Source organism: Mytilus trossulus, chromosome 14 (assembly GCF_036588685.1).
Source record: "Mytilus trossulus isolate FHL-02 chromosome 14, PNRI_Mtr1.1.1.hap1, whole genome shotgun sequence".
NCBI lineage: Eukaryota > Metazoa > Mollusca > Bivalvia > Mytilida > Mytilidae > Mytilus > Mytilus trossulus.
This window is the reverse complement of record NC_086386.1, coordinates 43,664,097-43,687,171: the sequence shown is the minus strand read 5'-3', so window position 1 is coordinate 43,687,171 and position 23,075 is coordinate 43,664,097. Positions and strand designations below refer to the sequence as shown.

Sequence of the window (23,075 nt, the reverse complement as noted above, 5' to 3'; positions counted from 1 at the left end):
AACCAAAGTTTTTTTACCTTGACCTTTGACCTAGAAAGTTGTATATACATCATGACACGCCCTCTGGTGGTGGTTAATAAACATGTAAAGTATAAAGTATGAAATCATAATGGTTTTCTAGATATGGAGCGGACACAAAGTTAAAGTGTTACGGACGGACGTACGGACAGACTGATCACTATAGGGCGACCCGACTTTTAGTCGGGCCCTAATTAACCAAGACTAGTTGTTCCCCATAAACTGACCTTATCACAAACAAATACATGAAAACTAAGCAAAAGTTTCAAAGTCAATAGACCATGAATGAATGGGGGGAGGGGCCAAATAATCTCTATTGAGATATGGAAATGAGATAAGCTAATGTTTATACCAATTATCATTACTTTATGGTAATGAGATGTGTCAATACTTATATAACTGCATATCAAATAATTTGACTAACCACTAGTGGTTCACCATAAACTAGACTTAATAACAAACTAATACATTTTGACGTCGCCGATGCTGGGAACAGCATACCTATGTCTTGCTTTTTTACTCCATCAAGCAGGAAAAATATCAGTCGAAATAGGCTTACTCATCAGATGGATACAAAAACAAATGTCCTCTATAGCTTGCTGTTCGGTGTGAGTCAAAGCTCTGTGATGAATGACATACTTTATCCTATAATGATTTACTTTTACAAATTGTGACTTGGATGGAGAGTTGTATCATTTGCACTCATACCACATCTTCTTATATCTATTTATTCATAAAGAAAGAACAAATTCCTGTTGTCAGTTCTTTCAATTTTATGAAATAACATCAAATTTCCTTTCTATTTAAAATATTAAGTAAAGCATTTTGTTTATTTTTATTTCTATAAAACTCTACATAAATATATGTAATATATAAATATAACTGCATATGAAAAAAAAATCTTGCAAAATATATCTACAATCTGTTTCCAACCCTGGTGAACCTGGTCAATAAAATATCATATTCTGCTTCAGTTATAAAATTATTTTAAAAAAAAAGTATTATCAAAAGTTTCTCTATCTTATTTTTGTATTACAAACTTAGGTTTGTTTTTTTTATAAAGAAAGTTTAAAAAAATAGCAAAATGAAAAAAAACACCCCCCAAAAATAAACCAGAAATTAGAAGTATAGACAATGATTGCAATTATCTCCCCTTGTTAAAAAAACCAGAATATGAAATTTTACATCATTTTCTAAATTTCGTGAGAAAAATTAATGAAATTAACAAACAAATCATGCTTTTCTAAAATATATTCACTTTCGTATGCACACATAAACATAAATCTAAAAACCCTATTAATATTTTTGTTATTTTTTGTAAAAATTCCAAAACAGATCTATCTCAAACTTGAGGTATAGAATACACACTAACAAAAATATTCTACAGTAATGAAAACATGATTAATATAAAAACAATTATTAAAATATCACAAGAAAACAATGTTCAACAAAATAGATTATACTGAAATGGCTAGAGTTATGGACGGAACCCTTTTCTTAAAATCACAAAAATTGTAAAAATCTAATAATATCTTACTTAAAATTGTATAAAAATAAAATAAGTATCACAGTTGTATAAGTTTGGTCCAAAAGCACCTTCATAGAATGCTATAGGGATTGTCTTCTAAAATTTCCCTTTTTGAACTGATTGACTAAGAATCTTTGTAATGTCTTGCATGATTTTACCCCTTATCAAATTTTTGATTATCCGAAAAAAAACTAACAATCTACATTTAAAAAGGTATAATATTTTTGGAATGTCAACAAAAAGAATCTTACTTCTCAATAACCATGGTAACAATATTAAAGCACTAAAAATTAAATATAAATAAATTAAAATACATATTTATAACTTTGTGAACTGTTACATTATTGTGGATGTCATAACTAAATGTTAGATTAAGGACTTTTTGTTAATGCTGTCCAAAAATTTCATAATGAGCATGTTAAGAAGCTTCAAATGGTTAGGTGTATGTTGTTAAATATCAAATTCTTTGTTATTCAAACTGGTCTGATATGGAATATTCAAATTAAAGTTGAATTTTCAAAATCTTTCCTTAAATTTGATGTTGGGAAGAAGTTTCAGATTTCATACTTTAAAAACTTTTGAACACTTTTCCTACTTTAAACACACACATTGAAAAATTCGTTCTTTTATATTTGCTTCACTCTAGAACCCTTACTACAATATTTCACATTCAACAAACATAAAACCAACATCCCCTTCTACAGTACCAAGATAAAATTTGACCGTCTGCAACAAGTCACATGACAATACCAAATATAAACATGTATGTCTGCAACAGATCACATGACATTACCAAAACAAATAAATAATTGTCAATAACAACATTAACAAATGGTATCAACATATATGTATATTGTCAACTAAATAACATGGATCATCTGTTTTACTTGCATCTAGAAAAGTGGATCTGAAATGTCAAGGTCAAATGGTTAGATCACACAACATGGGCATATGTGACTTTGGTAACAAAAATTAAGTTACACACTTTAATGTTAGGATTGCTCATTACAGTTCACAACAAAAAAATAAAATGTTAAACCTTTACCATTTATTTCATTAAATGTTATTTGAACTTTAATGTACTGTATGTTATGAAATTAGTATAGAGTGCAAATAAGAATTAACCACAAAATCAAAAGAATTTGAAATTTTACTAGAAATCTTCTATTGGTTTGCATTTTTTTTTAAACAAGAGACTATGTCTAGGTTTGTGTGTAACTATGCAAATGATCTTCAAATGTGCATTCAAATTCTAAAACCAGCCTTTTTTTCTAACCATGCTCACAATTTCAAACTATATAAAACTATAATTAGTGTATAATCCATTCAAAAAAGAATATCACAGAAAAAGAAATAAACACATGCCATTAAAATGTAGGTTACAAATAAATAATAAAAATGCTGTGTAATTTAGAGGCTATATACAAAGTGCTAGAAAATGACATATTCTCAAATCCCAGGGTCTTCATATTCTCAATATTTGTCAAAATTTTAATAAATCATTTAAAACTCCTTTAGTGTTCACTGATAAAACAAATTTAAGTGACATTAAAGGTGCAGTGTGTGTGCAGCTCAAATGAACCATGTTAAGACAAAATGAAGATTAAAAAAAAAATTGGTCATCACACAGAAGTGCATAATGTACAAAGGATTACATATACAAAGACAAGATGGATAATGAAGTTTGCAGTGCAACTATGAAGAAATTCTAAACAGATAGCCACAGTCTATGAAGTAAGAAGTCTCTTCTACAACCGACCTGAACTATACGGACTTGCAATTCGTCGTGGACTTGGGGAACGACTACGAGCCATACGAGATGGGCTCATTGAACGAGAACGGGATCGTGCACGCAGACTTGGGCTTACAGATCGGGATCTGCTTCTGCTTCTCCTACTAGCTCCCTGAAAACAAAAACAAGGCATTAAATCAATATATATTTTTAAGCTGACAAAATAATAGAATCTCACAAGTCCATCAAGATGGAGGGATTTTGAACTGCATAAGCCTCCTTTGTTCAGCCTTAACTTAAGAATACTACCAGTATGATTTACCAAAAAACTTTATTTATATATTCATAAAATTTATAAAATGAGATGGGAGATAATTCTTGACATTTTCTTAGCTTCAAAAATATGTAAAGTGTGATATAAAAGTTTAAATACAAAAAATTAATTCTAAACATCTACTATTAGTAATTAAAGTGTTGAACCTCATTTCTTAGAATGCCTAGGAATTTCTCATTTTCTTTTTTCATATATTTCAGAAATATTAAGCTTATTTAGGTTAGATTCTTTTGTTACCAAGCTATCAAAAAGCAAGCAGAAGCCTTTACCTCTACTTTATGACTATATTATAGTATGCAAGTTCTGAGGAATCTCAATTTCCTAAATATCATAAGCATTTTTTTTTTAGATAAATGGAAGCTTAAAGTTTGTAGACTTATAAGAAGTTATGATTCAAAAATTATAGGATAAGACTGTTCACCAGTTTTTCATTTTGATTATATAAAGTAAAAAAATTAGTCAAAAGAAAAATTATTTAGAAAAACACATTTTCTTTTCATCTCTCTAACATTATTTTGGTCGAGCAAGAAAAATAAAATAAATCTGTTCTTATACCTGCTGATAAGCTATCTACATAATAATAAGAAGGACTAGTTTAAATAGTAAAATAAATCATTTAATGAATTATTTATGCATATCATTAACATGTTGATAACATTAATTGAGGGAAAATGAGGTTCAACTATATTGACACATTTTTAATATTCTTTCACCAAAAAGTGTACAAGAATGTTTACCTCAATTCGGTAATACTCTACAGGCTGTGATAAAATACATTAAAACAATTGTTATTTTTGAATTCATCAAAGATTCATACAAAACATTTTTTACAACATTGAAACTAATTCTTGGCACATTTTTTCTTCTTTATTGTAAGGACAATAGCACATGACTATCATGTGACTTTCCTAAAAACTGAGATGATGTATGAAGTGATAAATACAATTAAGGCTATAAAAAAGTTATGTGCTTCCATCAGAAGAAATTATAGCTGAAACTTACATTTTTCAGATTTAACAATTAGACTTACAAAGAAAGACATTGACTTTCCTAGATCGTGAAATTTATCAAAAATTATTTCAAAGTTTGAAAAAAAGAGAATGGTCAGGAAACACATAATTTTTTTTTTATAAAACCTTAACATTTAAGGGATTGAAGACACAATTTCAAATATATAGGGATGAGAACTGCAACCACAATGATTATATAAAGTGCAAGTGATTGTATACAGTTAGTAATTTCTTGCAGCTGGATTTTCCATTGTAGATATAAGACCTACATTGAAGACCTGTTGGTGACCTTCTGCTGTTGTTTTTTTTTTTTTTTTTTGGTTGGGTTGTTGTCTCTTTGACACATTCCCCATTTCCATTCTCAATTTTATAAATATACTTGGAACAAAAATCTTGAAAATGATTACAAACTTTAAAGTCACTTCTATTTCAAATCAAATTTATATCTCATGGACTTAAAAAAATGCTCAATAAAGTTCAAAACTGTGAAATTATTAAGTTTCTACTATGTGCATACATTTTACATTGTAGTTTTTACCCACTTGATACCCACTGTCCCTTAATAAATACAGCGGAAAAGACAGGAAATAATACACTTATATATGATATATTTGATGCTGTAGTTGTTTAACGTTCATTTTTTTCTACATATTTCCTCCTCATCTCTCTGACATCATAAAAGTAAACATGTACTTGACTTTAAGATTTTAATGTGACTTACCAGTGATGCTCCTCTACGAGTGCAAGCTTCTCCCTTCATTAGAACCTTAGATCCCTGCATCAGGGCTGGCCAGATGTGATGGTTTACTAATGGTGCTGTGTACTCAGAATCATAACTTCTACGATATCTGTAAACAAATTGTATAAATATGAAATTATCTCTGGTTTGGACTTTGCAAAATATCTTATACTTTTACTAAAGAAGTTGGTATCTAATTTCTTAGTCTTTTTTTATATTAGCAAAAATTCCTTGATGTATTTAGCAGGTCTTTTTTTGTTTAAGGGTTCAGCATTCACTGAAATCAAAACAATTCATTATCTATTTGTGTAATTATCATGTAGATCATTTAAAATTCCAACTCTAAATTCAAACATGTAAATTCAAAGTTACACAAGGTGGTGTTATTCAAGGGTTTTAAATGGTAGATTCTTTTTTCTAACACCAATAAAATCTTAAATGGAATTTTACTAAAGTCCATAGTTCCGTTTTATATGAGATTACGCAAAAAAAAACACTTTTCAATTAGATATCTGTTTCTAGATTTTTTTAGCAAAACAGGTGCAGAAATATAAAATAGATATAACATTTAATTACCTGTTGTTGTCAAAGAGTTCAGCATCAGTGGCCACTGCAATATCTAGTGGGTGGGCTAGAGCACTCATTTGCCAGGCAAGTTTACAGGCTTCTCTGATGAATGGCTGAACCACAGCAAAGGTAGAGTCTGGTGGAAGATAGATCTTTGGACTTCTATTCAACCCTCTCAATACATCCTAAATGAATATTCATATATTTCATGATTTAAAAGAGTGGTACATTTCATGTTTTCAAAATAATACAGTTCTAAAATCTGCATTCTCAAATTATAATCTATGAAGTAAATTTTCATGATGGTGTGATGTTAAAAGAAGTAGAATGAGGGTATAAAAAAACAACATTGGTGATTGCTATTTTTACAACCCAAGCTGGCCAAGGACCCCATATAACTGTATCTATGCAACTTCATAATAATTTCTAATTCTAGAATTTCTATCTTAGTATGCATATTCTTTTTTAATTGTTTTTTTTTTAAATTGAAAAAAACTGAGTTATTTCCCTTTGTACACACAACTTACTGCAACCATTCCAGGAAGGTCATATAGGTCTGTATTTCTGTTGACATAGTCCTGGACTGCCTCCTCAAGAGTCTCTGGACCAATGTGTGTAGCTGCCAGGTTGGCTCGGACTTTCATCTTAAACTGACGGAAAGCACACTTGGCCACACTGAATGCTTCCTGTAACAATAAATAAAACATTGAAAATCAAAAATTGTATATGATTTCTCTTTCTTTGAGGTCTATAATGCATTTTTGATATGCAAAATACAGTGATTCTAATTCATTGAAACAAACTGTATCCTTCTTGACTCTATTTTACAAAACAAATTTCTTTATTTCTAGTCACAGAACACATGCAGGGCATAACATTTAACATCAAAGATACACACATGAAATGTTTTATATTTTATAGTAGGTCTTTCTATGTTGATGAAACACTATTGTTTCAGGTAAGAGTGAATGTTGGTACCTATCAAAGCATTTAAACATGCTGCCTCTCATTTTTTTTTATACATTGTGGGTCCCTTTATAGCTTGCTGTTTAGGGTGAGCCAAGGCTATGATGATTTACTTTTGCAAAATGTTACTTAGATGGAGAGTTGTCTCATTGACACTCATACCACATCTTTATATATCTATATACAATTATGTATTACAATGATAATGTACTTTTATTATCACAATTTTTTTACTGAATAATTTTTGATCCCATACCTGTAAAGCTAGGAAGATGATTCTTTGATTGTTTTCATAATCATCTGAATAGCGACGGAGTGTATCCATGGCGTCCAGACGATCCTGTGAGAACATATCATTCCATCGTGAGATGAGATTCTGTTGTCTGACACGTTGTACGGGATCGTCTATGGACAGTGGTGATCCTACTCGTGGTGTGTAACGGTAGGAGTTCAAACTGCTGTACACATCTCTGCTTAAAAATAGTAAAATATTGGCTATCATGATTTAAATTTTAAAAGTGCAAAGAAAACATTAAAAATTTAAAAAGAACAGTAATTTTAATCAGAATAAAATTTCTTTAGAATAATTAGATTTTTTTTATCATCTGCATATATATCTTCTAATTGAAAGATTTAATTTTCCCTATAAATTTTTTCACTTCCAGAAAAGAAAATTTGTATTATAATATCCCAACTTTTTTTTCCCCTAATCAAATGCACTATATGATACAGTGTTCACATTACATGTTCATAAAGACTGATCAGGCATTATACCTTTTGGTATATAAAATTATTAAAAGAATTGTTTTTTCTCATTGTGCTCTAGAGTGTCTGCAATCTGGAAATATACATATTTGTGATGCAATACTGGTGTGAAAATTCATCATGCAATTAGTAAGTTCCAAAATGAAAACACGCCATGTAGTGTGAACACAGTATTATTAAAAATAACAAATAATTTATACAAAAAGATATCTCTATTGTACTAGCAGAAAATCTACATTTAAATGAGAAAGAGAGAATATGCAGATTTAGCATTATGTATTAATTAGTCAAATTAAAACTTAAAATCAAGTAATTATGATTTTGAAGTTATTCTTTTCCACTCTTCATTTTAATCTTACTTTTCTAGAATATATTATCACTAATGTTAGATGTTTTCATACCCATGCAGTGAGGTTGAAGTTAGATATCTATATAAAAATCTGACAAGTGTTGAAATTCAAGTGAACACAGTATCACACATTGCTATAAAGGGAGCTAACTCATGAAATAAACCACATGTGCATTTAGTAAGAAAAAAAAAGAGATTTTTATCCATTATTTCAACCTTAAGTTGTGGTACTTGGTTTTTAGAGAGAAAGAGAATAAAATGAAGGAAAGAACAATTAAAGCATGAAATGAATGTGCTGACGGCCATAATCTTACCCATCCAAATAGCTCTTTTTAGTGGAAGACAATGAGAGTTCATCTTTGAGATTCCTTACTTGTCTTTCGTAAGTATCAATAAGACCTGATCTTGCACGTAATTTGACAATCTCATCTTGTGCGTCAGCGAGCCTATAAAAATGGACGATAGGAAGAAATAACTTAAGGGAAAACAGCAATTTTAATCTTTTTATTCACAAGCTTAAGATTAATTTATGGCCAAACAATTTCAAAATACTGTCTGAGAGGCAAATTGCATATTTCAGTTAAATTATAACTCTGTCAAGATTTTATGCATGTTTCAATAGGATTTACTTCCAGGTCAGTTATATTTTGAAACTATCTGGCCAAGAGCTTCTTCATGCAGAGGGAATGAAACGCTTTTGTTTGTGTATAAATCGTTTTTACTGAAAAGTCTCTTAACTTCACATTAAAATGTAAGAATTTATGAACACAGATGCAATCAAAACTATAAAAATTAACAAAATTAATTAAAAAGAATTGAAAAAAATAATCAATTAACTACACAATTTAAACTGAAATCAAAATATGTAAACCCAACTACAGTACTAGTGTATTCCAAATAAACACATTTTAAAAGTTCAATAAAAAGCTATTTGATATGCAAAATTTGTTATAAATACACTTGTTTTATATCCACAATGTAAAAAACTTAGCTTCATAATTTTATTATTTATGAAAACTTCTTTGGGCATTTTCTGATACTATTTTATTTTTTTGTGTTCCATTTTACTTTAAATATAAGTTTTTCAGTTTTACAGACAACATGAAATTATTAGGAAACTATTGATTTTAAAAAAAGTTAACAAACACATAGCTTAGCAAGACAGAATAATTTCTGACAACATAAAGAAAGAAAAAAATGTTAAGAGTAAGTAAGTACTATAAATTAATTCGTTTTATATTAGCCACCAAAAATTAACGTTTCTACATTTCACAAACAAAAGATTAAATTCCCTTTACATATAATTCTAAAATTAAATAATATCCACATCCATACATAATGTTATTAATACACATAACACTAAAAATTTCAATATTTTAATCCAATCATCCCTATAAATTAAAGTTTGAAAATTTCTTGAAATTTTTCAGAAATTAAATTGATATTTAAAAATTACAACATCAAAGCACATAAAGCCAACACCAAAGAAATAGGGATGAAAGAATTAATTCTGATTATGACAATAAAACATGTTACTATTAATAGCAAGTATGTAAGTGCAGGACTAAAGTGTAAGGCAGGAAGCTGGCAAAAGCAATGACATTGTTAGTCTCCATGACAACTGCCTTACCCTGGACCGTTGCGTTTAGACTCATCTTTTGAAGATAAGAATGAATCGTCTTTATCTTTAATTGTTGACGTTCTTAAAAGTGAGTCTCGCCTAGCTGTTAGGAGAGCAATGTCATCACGTAAACGTCGAACTTGTGTATCATAATCTGTTAACAGTCCTGCTTTTGATCTTAAAGTTCTAACTTCATCTTCTGCTAAAGCTAGTCTGGACAAAACAAATGACTAAAAGTTACGATATTTCTAGGGTCAACAAACTTCAAACTATTTATGCCGCCAACAAAAATGATTCTTTTCCATTTAAGGCTGAGTTTATTTGTTTGTTCACCAAGTTGATTCTAATTTTGTTTAATCTTTAATTGTAAAAAGAGTAGGACTTATTATGTCCAATTTCCAAATTATATGTAAAATTTAAAGAAATTAAATGTTTTCTTCCTACAATAAATGTTAGAGCTTTTATCAGTACTCAATGTTTTTTTCTTCTTTTTTAAATGATATGACAAAAAGCGACAAACTTCAAATAAAGCTATCTCTATCAGCATTTAGCCTGCTTAAAATAAAACACAAAATGGCTATCACCAATGTATATGACCATTCAACATGAAAATCTAGTTTCATGTTTTAAGCATTCTTTGTTTAAAACATTTATGTATATAACAACTCATCTGTCCTGTAAAAAAACGTGTCTTTACACACAAAATAATGCAATTCCATAATTAATTACCATTACAATATCAAAAGTAGATTATACATGTACTTATAAAATTTCTGCAAAAATATATAATGATTACCGGTACAACATAAAACTTACATGTTTTAACCAATTTTCATTTTTTTTAAAAGATGAATTATTCACAGCTAATATTGATGGAGAATTTCATTTGAATACAAGGCAAAATCAATTAAGCAACCTGATCTCAAAGCACTTGATAAATTAACCAGTATCAAGAAAGATTGGTTAAAACTTGTAAGGTTTACGATGTAAATAATAAACATTTGCATAACCTGACAAATTGAATAAATGTTGAAACCTGTAAGAAAATATGCATTATAATATTAGTAATAACTTTTAAACCATTCTGCCATTACCCGCTATAATGATATTTTTAGTTACAGTAAGTGCAATATACAAAGCTGAATGATTATATTCCTAGTATGGTCATCTCAGAAAGTGTCAAGCTCAGAAGTAGTATGCGGTATATTCAAAATATTTTTGAGATTTTATTTTTTTTTCAAATTATTCATTTTTAAAAATTGCATTATGTTCAAAAGTGTAAGCAAAACAAAACTTCTGCTACCAAAACTGAGGAATCTTTTACATGACCCATGACTCCCACTTAAATCTTTTTCTCATTTACATCCAGGTAAGGTTGGAAACCTATTTAAAGCACTTGATTTCACATCTGAAAAGTTTCCTGCACACATTTTGGTCTAATAACTATCACAGCAATTATGACCGTGACCGTAGACCAACTGCAGTCTACATAAAAAAACTGTTGTACCAAGTCCTGAAGACATTTTTTCTTTTAGGAAAGTTTTGATTCTATTACCATGAGGAAGAACTATAAAAGGGAAAATATAGAAGCCTTGGATTGTGGGCCTATCATATGTCTATTCACGAAAACTGCTATATTGACCTCAAAATCAATAGTGATCTTCCTGTCATTTGTAACCATATAAAAAATATCCAAGTTTGAATACAATACAATTTAAAGGAATTCAGACCAAAATAACTGATGTACTGACTGAATGATGGACATTCAATATACTGTCCCCATTGTAGTATTCTAAATTATAAATCCTTGTGATTTTGAGATTTGGTGTTTTTTAATGCCACTTTTAAGCACTGTTTTGGGGCTATTTCATGGATGCCTGTTTTATTGGTGGATAAATTAGCTGTATTGCCAGGAGAAAACATTTGACCTTTGACAATCCTAGTCAATTATGATTGGAGTTGAGTGCACCCGCACGAGCAGGGTTCAAACTCACAACCTCAGTGTTGACTACTAAGACCACTTAGCCATTAAGACCCAAAAATCATTTTGAGATGACAATAAACTTTTATGGTGTGTATGAAGAATTACAATGATACACAATCACCACAGGATTAAAATGATACACAATTATATGATCACACTTCAAACCATGATAATACACCAAACCAACTATAACCAATCCAAAATCACAAAACATTTCCTAAAACACCTTTTGTTCAAAAATGCACTACATGTTTTTTTGAAGTATGACAGCCGTTAATAAAAATTTTGAATAACTGATTTACAGTATATAAAATATCATACTAATTTCTACAAATCTCTAAAGTTCAAATTAATGAAAATCTATTTTTAACCGTTTCTGATGGAATAGGTACATGTGACTTTAATAATTATAAAAAAAATTATTCATGGAATTGTTATATTTAAACAGAAAAAAAATTGTTTAAATTTAAAAAAAAAAATCAATATCTAAAATCTAGCAATTTGAAATCATAAAATTAAAATTCCATCAAAAAAGTATTTTTGGGAATTGTGTAGTATATACTATCTATATTAGTAATAGTATCATTACACATTTCCTATACTCTTAAATTTAAAAGTGAAATAAGTAATAATGTGTCCGTCTATGTAACTATATATTGTATGCAGTGCTGCCCTTCAATCTACAGGGTTAAGAAATAAACTATAAGAATCTAATAAGTAGTGCCTACGTTAAAGGTGTCAGACCATCTCCCAAAATTATTGTTAGAATAAATAACATTTTAATTTAAACACATTATCTATTTGACAAAATAATGGTTGCAAATTTCAAATTTACTTTGGTCCAAGTTTTACATAATTTTATCTAAGCAGTTTGTTTATCAGATGTAAAAGATGCTGATACATAAAAAACAAAATGGACCATTCTTCCAAAATATTTGTCTTAACATCTTTTGAATAAAATGAAATCAGGAAAACTAATTAATCAATTTTCTTTATGACACTGAATTCTAATGAAATTAGTAAAACATTCTGTAATTAGATACAACACTAAATCAGCAGGGGAGATAATACAGCAGAAGCAAGGGAGATAATTCAATCTTACTTTCGTCGTAGTTCACGTATTTCAACATCATTTAACATTTTATCACTAGTTGTTGTTCTTAAACTTCTGTTTAGCTCCTCTTTTGTTTCAATCAGTCTATGGAAAGCAAAATATGTCATGATTAAAACATTTGTAACAAAAATGAAAAAATAGAAAATATAGCTTACTTTCTTCTCAGTTCTCTATTTTCTGAATCCAAGAACATTTTGTCAGTGGTTGAGTTTCTTAAATTCCTTGATAGTTCATCCTTGGTGTCCAATAGTCTAATCAAGCAGATATATAAAGTTAATCATCAAATATTGAACAATGAAACAATGACACATATCACAGCTTTCTGATTCTCCTTCATTTAAGCCTAATAATTGTCATTTCTGTATCAATTTTGCTAATATTTCAAACTGTTTTCAAAATATGTAGTTCTATGAACTGTAGTTAACCTTTAATGAATAAAAATCCAGAAAACGTTGTAATGTGTCACATTTAAATCCAACACCAGACAGTGTCAAACTACAAATACTTTATTAGAAAAAAAAGTTGTGTGGTTTCATTTACTCATCACCAAGGTCATTTCTCTAATTAGGTTAAGACTTCCATTTTTATAAAGTGCAGGAGTAAATTTCCAAAGTTTTTATATGAAATATGGACATAAGGTCATTCTTTAGTCATAATCAATGAAAGTAACTATTTGGAAAATCTTGTGAAATTTCAAATTTCTTTTTTCTCGAATCAATCATTTTTGTCATGTGTTTGTAGGATCCCAGTTAAGTCAAAAGTAACAACATAAAAACTCAATCTTAAACTTGAAAGGTTGCTAGATTAATTATTGGTGTATAAGGCCATTTCACGACAATAAGCTACTCTGACATGGATGCCAAATTTTTTGTTGAAAGAGTAAGCCAGAGTGCACTGAGAGAACCACAAACTTCCAGCCTAAACTGACAATCCTCATCAATTTAGATTGAGGTCAAACACACCTGCAATGTGCAAAGGTTCAAACTCACAACCTCAGTGTTAATAGCCAAAGGCTTGTAATAAATAAGATGAATTATTTGGATAACTAAGCCACTGAGGCCGCTAATAGTATATGAGAACTTACTGTTAACCAACTTAATTTCGTGAGCGATTTATTTTTGCAACTTTCGCAATTAGAAAAATAACGTGAAATTAAATCGTCATGAAAAGGAATAACTTGGATCTTTCCCTATCAAACTACATTAAGTAAATAAAAAAATGGCGAAATTGAATGCCGTGAAGTTGACTAGCTGGTTATAAACAATAAAGTATCCACGAGAATAAGTTGGTTTACAGGATTTAAGATAATGCTTACTCATCACGAAGGTCTTGTACTTCATTTTCTCTAGCTTTAAGATCAGCTTCTAGGTCGTTTAAACTGACTTCATACTGGTCTTGTAAGTCATCTAGTTCCCTATTTTTTGCTGCAGATTCTGCTAAGATACTAAGGCTAGTGTCAGCTGTTACAGATCCCCCTGAGGTAAAGAAATTCTGTCCCAAAAATGGCAGTAAACGAGATTTAATAATACTGGCACCTCCATACATACCACCTAAAAGTATAAACATTCATAATTAGTTGAATGTATTTTCAATTAACAAATAAAATAGAAAATAAATTTTGTGCAGAGGTCAACTACACTATGAACCATGCTTTTTTTTAGGATTTGTAAATTTATATTTATCTTGTCAAGAGTTGGGTGTAGGTGTGGTATTTTGTAAGTATAAATTATCAGGTTTTTTACACATTGATATCATAAAATTTCAGCAGCAAGCCACAATGCAAACTTTTTTGCAAATGCAGAATACTGAATGTTCTAGCTTGATATGGTCTTTAAAGTAAATAAATATCAGGAAGTTATAGTTACAAAATGTACATGTTAATATGAAAAACATTTAAGCCTTCATTTATTACTTGTAAATACAGAGACTTTCATGTTAAATCATAGGTACATGTATTTAAATGTACATGTACATTGTAATAAGACTATGGTATTCATTTCTAACAAAAACCTGGTATTTAAGTTCATATGAAAGCTTTTTTTATATTCATGTATATACAAAACAAGTGGACCGCTTTCATAAGAGTACTATATTTCAACAAACTTAGGAAAAGATAATATAACAACTTCTTTTTTATAATATTAATTTACTGCCATATTAATTTTCAAATTTAATATTTATAAATTACATTTCAAAGGCTAAATCAATATTTGGAAACTTTCTTTATGTGGGAACAAATAACTAAATGAACTGTTTTTTATCGTGTCATAAACACTCAAAGTATACATTCATGTATGTATATAGCAATTCAACAATGCAGTTTATTAGATAATATTTCATCGTAATTGTCCTTTAAAAACTATACACCAATCAATAAAATGCTTAAGTAAGCACATTTAGGAAATCGTCTTATCAACAGGAAATATCTTACGTTTATTTGTGCCAAATGGCCGATTTTAAATGTACAAATTTATTTCACACTCTGGTAAATGTCTTTGAAATTAATCTCCAGGTTAATAGAGCACATGTATTTAGTGTATTGGCTTTTGTTTAAATATTAAATTCCTTTAGAAAACAATTACAACTATGCTACTATTACAGTCGTAAACATTTTAAAAGTATCAATGTTTTAATTTATTTAAGAATGCAGAAAACATAAGGCATTTAAATGTAAGCCAACAGCTTGCAAGAATTCCTTTTTTTTAAATGACTAGAATGAATAATTTTGAAACAGATCCATGAATGGAAAATATCAATTTTGAGAAGGTAACAAATAAAAAGAAAAAGAAATAGTTGCACTCGAAATGTTTTTTACTTAGAAGAAACAACTTATGTAGTACATCGATAGTTTTAACTTGCACACCCTCTATGTATTAAAGCAGGTTAAAAAAATAATAGCAAAATATTATATAAACTTGCATATTTGTAGATATATAATTTTATGGTTTTGCAGAAGTCTGCATACAAACCTGATAAAAATTTGCCATTCATTGATAATTAGTTTTGTGGTTCAACTGTATCCACGAAAATTGGTATCCAACGAATAAAAATGAATCAACATGACGATGATAACGCACAGTAATTTATTATCAAAATTAAATTAAATCTGTGATCATAAACTCAAATTCATAGCATATGTACGTGAATTATCATGAGGATCTTGCCATTATTGGTTGAATGAAGGTCAAATAATTGGACAGCGCATTAAAAAAGGGACAAATACACAAATCTTTGTAGGGCTTACCTGATTCGGCAGTGACACTGAGTAATTTAAATAGCTGCCCTTGAACTTTGGCATTAAGTTCAATAATTTCACAGCACCGAGCAACATTCTGGTCACATGTGTTGATCTGAAATAACAACAATGAAAATAAAATTTAAAGATGATTAATTAATTTTTAGCTTTCCTGGGCTACTTTCATCTACAATATATTGAGTGATTTATTTAGTAGAAATTATATTAAAGTTAGTTTCATGAAATACAAAAAGCTTCATCAATTGTTACTTGTCCAAAAGAAATGTCCAATGTTTTGCATGCTTGCTTAAAAGTCAATAGTCTGAAGGAAACTGTAACTATTCTTTAATTTGATCGATTGGCTGCTGGTTTTTAATGCCCCCTACAGAACTCTTGGTTAATTCTGATATGCCAGTGGAAGGTTTTAGAGGCAGTGGAAGCTCTTGAATTTAATAAAAAAAAAAAGCAAAAAGATACTCAAATATCTTTTAACTATTTCAAATAATAAAGAGAAATGAAGTGTGCATTTTTAATGTGACCCACCATTTAATGTTATAAGTGTAGGTTAAGACTGAAGTGATAACCGATCATAGCTGCAATGTTTTCTTAGTTCCCTTTGAAGTTGGGAAATCCTTCTATTTTACTCATGGTACACAAGTCCTTCAAAATAACTTAGTTAAAGACAAATTGAATATATTTTATTTAAAAAAAAAGATATTTAATTTAACCTTTTAAAATATGAATCAATAGATTAGAATTGTTTAATCAATTAGATAGTTACAGTCAATGACAGTTATTTTAATCCCACCTATCCAAACACATACTTCAATCATTCATAATATTTTAGGTTAATGTACAATCAATAAAAACAATTATCTGTGACAAGAACATGAGATGTTTCATATCAATTTATTGTTTGACCTATCAATTATTTACATTTTTACCATACATAAAAAATTAATAACGAATGGCATAAAACCAAAATAATTAACATACCAATCAATAAAGTTTGATTAAATGTTGAAAGTCAGCAAATATTAATCTGTCCACAAAATTAAAGGTCATAATCAATTAATCGGTCAACAACCACGGTCACTGTAAATACCATCAACTATATTGATTTTGTATTGGTATCTAATTTGTATATACATTGTATATACATACATAATATTTAGATAATAGGTACACTGTACGTTATTATAATGGGAAATATCTTGGGGAAATTTTGGCTGGAAGATCTGTTAAAGATTGATGTATATATGCTTCGAGGATTATATGCAACTTAAATATGTCCTTGGGTTATAGATATTAAAATTTTGGGCAACAAATTGGCTGTACTTGTTGTCGATAAAATTACATTTTTTTTAATCTTTCAATGAATAATATTTTGTTTCTTACAGAAATATGGTCTTTTAATCATGTTAATAGGAAACTGCAAAATATTTTTTTTTGCATCAATAATATGGTATCATTTTTTTTTATATAGGTTTAAACAAGCACATATAGCTGTGTTACATTTATACTTAAAATTGAAAAATGAAATGGGGTACTTTTATATTTAATTCATTTGTCACAACAATTTTTGTAACACAGTAATTAAAGAAGCACTTATTTATCAGTCCATAGTTTTAAATGAAAACATAAATTTGAAAACTTTACATCTGAAGCACTTTAATATTCTAACGTAAATTGCTGATTCAAAGTAAAGAAAAACCATTCATATTAGAATTGATGATATATACAAAACTATTCCTATTTAATCTAAAACATTTAAAGTGTTAAATGTTTTCAATAAATCAAAATCTATGCAAATATTTGCTACCGGAGAAAAGAAAATATATTTTACAGCTTTATATCTACCTATTTAATTTTGTCAATATAAACTTCAATAGATTTCCTGAACTGTTTAAATACAAATATGTATATAGTAAATGTGACTTTACCATAGATTATGACCTTTAAAATTAACCACAATCACGTCAGAGATTTCTACATGGGTTCAAATTCATAATCAGGTCTTTCAATGCCTCTTACACAATTTACGAAATCCAACTTTTAGTTTTCGAATTCTGAACCTATCCTTTTAAGGTTGTAATCAGTATAATGATAGGTTTAAACACCTATTTTAAAATTCTCAGGTAAACAAAATTTAGTTAATTAATAATAGTTTGTATATACCCAGATATATACGTCAATGGAATTTGAACGGAACTATAGGAATTTCAGAGATAAAATGTCAAGTGTATGTACTAAACTGGGTGATATATCATGCAACAAAAATTCTGCTTGTTTCAGCATGTTTCTTATATAAACATACAGAGATTCACTACTTCTGCAAATTATAAATGTATGGGATCAAAATTTGTTACATTTTAAAATTCTACAACATTAAAATTGAATGAATTACAGTGTAAATGTAGTTGTTCGAACTAAATGCATTGATATCTTTTTAAATCATCATTTTCAAGGATTGAAAAAAAAGGAAATAAGTTAACCTGTCTGAATTTGGGAAATGCAAGCAAAGTATAAATTAACACTTTTTTCTAAAAAAAAATCAATACACTCTTTCTGTCACTTATGTACATATGTACGTTCTTGATGCATGTATACTTAAAAAATGATGGGACAAATTATTGACAACAATTTCATCCCAAAATTTCAAATCAGACTGGATAAGGACCTTAGAAGCATTAAATTCATGACATAATTCCATTTTTTTATATATAAAAACTATATAAGACAATAAACTTCTAAACCATTGCCTTAGTGGCTTACATTGTACATGTCACATCATACATCTATTAATCTTTATAAGTACATAAAGATCCAATTCCTGTCAAGTCTGATCGAATAAAATATTACTAACAATTCATGTTCCAACACAATGACTTTTGTATCAATGATGCATTGTGTATTTTATACTTTTAACTTTTGCTTGATTTTGTCTGTTGGGGGTTTAAAAAAATGAACAATAGTCTTTTTGATAATCCATAAAGAACTGATCAAACTGAATCATGATTTTTGTTCTATAATTTTATGAATGACCATTTTTCTAATTTAAACCTAGTTAACCTTTGGGAGCAAGATAAAAATCAATTAAACCTATTATTGTACATATATATATATGACTTGTCAATTTATTATTACCTTTACTTGGTCATGAAATAATCAATTGAAATATTTCTGATAAATTTGTTATAAACTGAAAAATAAGTTTTAATATGTTTCATTTAAACACTCCTCATATAATTCCTACGAATCCTAGTCATTAGGACCATATATATATATATGGTAAAAAAAATGAATGGATAACTCAGTATAATTTTATCTGCTGGCATTATCTGAGATTCATGTTATGCGTCTTTTTTTTATATTTTCAATAGAAATACCCCCAAGTTATATAATATTAAATAGTTGGTACAAGTACATGTGTACTTGCTAGAGTTGAAACTACTTGACTTTATAATTGTTTCAAAATTTTAATAAAATTATTATAGGCTAGCTCAGCTCATGTTAAAAGAGTAATCTTAAGTTATGGAAATCTTTCATTTAAATGTGCACCCTTTCTCAAAATAAATCACAAATGCTGAACAACCTGAGCAATCTAAGATATTTAACTTCAGTACAAAAGAGGACATTCAATAACCATCCATTACAAACAGTTCAATGCTCTAATAGTTAATCCCTACAAATTTTACTGATGTAGCAAAATATATCTTTATTGGGTCATTTGAATAACGCATAACTGAAATGAATTCATAAACAGATGTCGACTGTGCAGGAAAGATTTTCCTGTGTGTACAAAAAATAATGTTATACATCACTGTTAGGAGGGGGTTTAACTGATGCAAATGAATGCATTACTTATGCAAGGATAAAGCCACACAAACTGGTATAATTACACATACATAAAAAACAAGAATTTGTCCATAGTACATGGATGCCCCACTCGCACAGACAGACGAACGGAGGCACAGACCAGAAAACATAATGCCCCTCTACTATCGTAGGTGGGGCATAAAAACACAGCTGTAAAAAAGTTTTAAATTGTTATAAATGTGTATATATAACATGAACTTGAAAATTTTCAACCATTTTGACAAGTCCTGTGCCTTAGAAAATGAAGGTTTAATCCTGTTGCAAAACTACCATACTCTAAATCTGACTCCATAAATAAAGATTATAAGATCAAAGTACATGTAAATGGTTTAATTTATTGTTCATTTCACACCTCAATGAATTTAAATTCTCTACAAATATATAGTAATAAATTGGTATTGACAAATTTTATCACTTAAAAGTGTACTCCAATACATAGGTAAAACCAATAAAAACTTATAAGTTTATAACACAGTGGTGTAATATGCTTCTTCTTATGATTTATTGTTTCTTAAACAAATATTAACTGTCAATTTAATACAGGGTATAACATAACATTTTACTGGCAGTATTTTTATAGAGCATTTCACATATGTGCCAACTTTGAATGTTTTGCAGAATTTGCTTTTTAAAATGTAAGACAGCTTCTCTATGCTTGTTAACAGCATGGGCTAGTATCATTTGTATTTGGGCATTACCTTAGGAATGGCCAATTTGGCAAGTCTTGAAATTTCATAGGCCTGTTAAGACTCATGTTAACAATTTGTGTAGTCTCAGAATTTTGATATAAATGTACAACCTGCAGTTCATTTCTAATGCAAACTTTGGAAATGCTTGTTAAATTTTTCATTTATTTCATATAATCACTCACATTATTTTTCACTGGGACTAACTTTTAAAAGACATAGGTTTGATGAAATAACACAAGATTTTTAAGAGATTCCTTATGTAAATCGAATTTTTTTGAGAGGTACAGACCATAAAGCAATGATGTCCAATTCTTCAAATTAGAACAGTATTTATATATGTGAGTGCACAGTCTTCCCGCTGAGTGGCAGCCCAGGCTTGTAGAGTTGCGCTTGGGCCTGTAAAAATCATATCTACAGGCCAACAGAATCTAACTCAAAAATTGAACTCCAGGCCTGTAGATTTAGCAGTTCATTGAAAAAACTGAGTGCATGATAATACATTTAATTTTGACAAATAACATCTCTATACTGAAAAGCTTCAGAATTTGTCGGAAATACAATATAAAATTAAGTGTGCACTTTTTTTTATTTTGATAATAGCCCTTTGAACGAGTTGCACTTAAATATTTCTGAGGAGTACTGCAAATTCTTTCATATTAAAGTATATGCGGTTTACATGGTTAAGGAAAATTTTAAACTGCATTGTCCTTCCTTTACTGCTTTAGATTACTACTGAACTCTAAAAATGAAAAATGTCAAAGGTTTTACCTAAAAAATTTTAATTACTGTTCTCTTGAATTGGCAAGAGCTTGAAACTCATCTGAGTAATTTCTGTAAAGTGTAAGAGTTGTGATCAGAAAGTGAAACTAACGAATGAATACTTTCTAGCGACTCGTATATATCATTTAATTTTTATCATCTAATCACTTTAAAATTGTTGACTAAATTGACAACATTTTCAATCTTATTTATTTGAATTGCATGTTTTAGAATAGAAAATGAATGGGAAGAATGTTAGTAAATTGTGTACCATATCCGGTATCAAATATCCGTATACCGAGTCCAAACTAGTTCGTCTGCATGGCGGCAAGGTTAAAAATCGACAAAAAAATACTCTCATTAACCCTAAATTAATGCAAAATGTAGCAAAACATCATATCAAGGACAAGAGAGATGTCATATGCACTATAAGTACATCCACGTTCCACAAAACACACCTGGATTTATCTTAGCAACCGTTTTTTCATAAATCATACGGTAGAAAAACGGACTTATGCTAATTTTAGGACATAACAGGGGTTTATGACCTGTGCATTTGCAAAATAAGATACTGCATATTATTGACTTACGTGATAGTTGCCGAGCCATCTTTCTAACTTATCTTGTAATACGGTAAATGTGCCGATGTTAACCAACCGTCTCAGAGACTCCGCCATTTTCGACGCTTTTCGTTCAAGGCTCTCGCAACAGAATAGTACGCATGCCTGGTGATCCGAAGTAACATGCAAGTCATGTGATTACCAGTGATCGTACAAATTGTAAGTAAGGTATTACAGGTAAATATCGTTAATCGTGTGATAACAAACAAATAATTATCTTAATTTAATTTACTCTCTATAAACGGGATTAAACAAGTTTATTATTTAATTATTTTTTTTGCCAGTTGAATAAAAAGAGGTATGAATGGGGACGTATTACCAAAGAGACAACAACCCGACAAAAGAGTAATAAAACAAAAAACGGAATGAAAAAAAACTTAAAAAGTAAAATAAAAAAAAACACTGAACTTCGAGGAAAATATAAAGGAAATTCCCTTATCAAATGGAAAAATCAAAAGCTCAAAAACACCAATCGAATGGATAAAAACGGTCTTGTCTTAGTTCCTGACTTATTTTAAAATTACACGCATTTTCTTACGTAGAAAGTGGTGAATTGAGTCAGGTTTTATAGCTAGATAAACCTCTCACTTGTATGACAGTCGTATCAAATTCTATGGTATCTGAGACTACTATTACACATAGTAGTCTCAGATGATATTGACAACGATACTTGGAAAAAAACATACACATTTTTTTAATGTATTTAGAAAACAGTAAAACAGTGTTCTTCGAAAACTGCACTGAAAAGAGTGTTTTTTTAGAAAACTGAGTCACTGTACAGTCATTGTCCGAGTGATTGTTTATTTATGTTCTTCTTGTTTATTTATCAAGGTACTATCAAGACGGAAGACATGAATTTGACACAATAAATTAAAAATACAAACTGATATGGCACTAGACACACATATATATGATTTCAAAGTTATCCACTTTTCGGTAAGAAATTCATTATGGAACATACATGAAACCTTAAAATGCACGATTACTCCACAACTAAAGATGAAATTTAAGTTGTAATTCATTTTAACTATGGAATCGACTATGGAAGAGCAAGGAAGTATATACGATTGGAAAGAGGGACTTCAGTTTCTATGCAGTTTTAGTCGTCAATTAAATCAGTATCCAATGTATTAAGGTTAGGGCTTATACTATGATCAAAATCGAGC

General features: G+C 29.2%; 1 protein-coding gene across 10 annotated transcripts; it reads right to left on the bottom strand.

Annotated features, from left to right (window-relative positions):
- Window positions 1-841: 841 nt before the first annotated feature.
- On the bottom strand, window positions 842-22,073 carry LOC134696403 (mitochondria-eating protein-like). Of its 10 annotated transcripts, none has more exons than XM_063558172.1 (12): window positions 21,880-22,073; window positions 15,972-16,077; window positions 14,043-14,277; window positions 12,883-12,978; window positions 9,639-9,842; window positions 8,323-8,454; window positions 7,151-7,367; window positions 6,456-6,614; window positions 5,938-6,113; window positions 5,344-5,470; window positions 3,306-3,450; window positions 842-2,453 (listed from the first exon to the last, which is right to left on the bottom strand). In XM_063558172.1, the coding sequence occupies exons 1-12, from the start codon at window positions 21,964-21,966 to the stop codon at window positions 2,440-2,442; spliced, it is 1,698 nt and encodes a 565-aa protein (XP_063414242.1). In that variant the 5' UTR covers window positions 21,967-22,073; the 3' UTR covers window positions 842-2,439. The 10 variants fall into 10 exon arrangements, with proteins under 10 accessions (XP_063414242.1, XP_063414244.1, XP_063414241.1 ...); XM_063558174.1 differs by having other exon boundaries at window positions 7,151-7,364; XM_063558171.1 differs by lacking the exon at window positions 12,883-12,978 and adding an exon at window positions 12,716-12,811.
- Window positions 22,074-23,075: the final 1,002 nt, after the last annotated feature.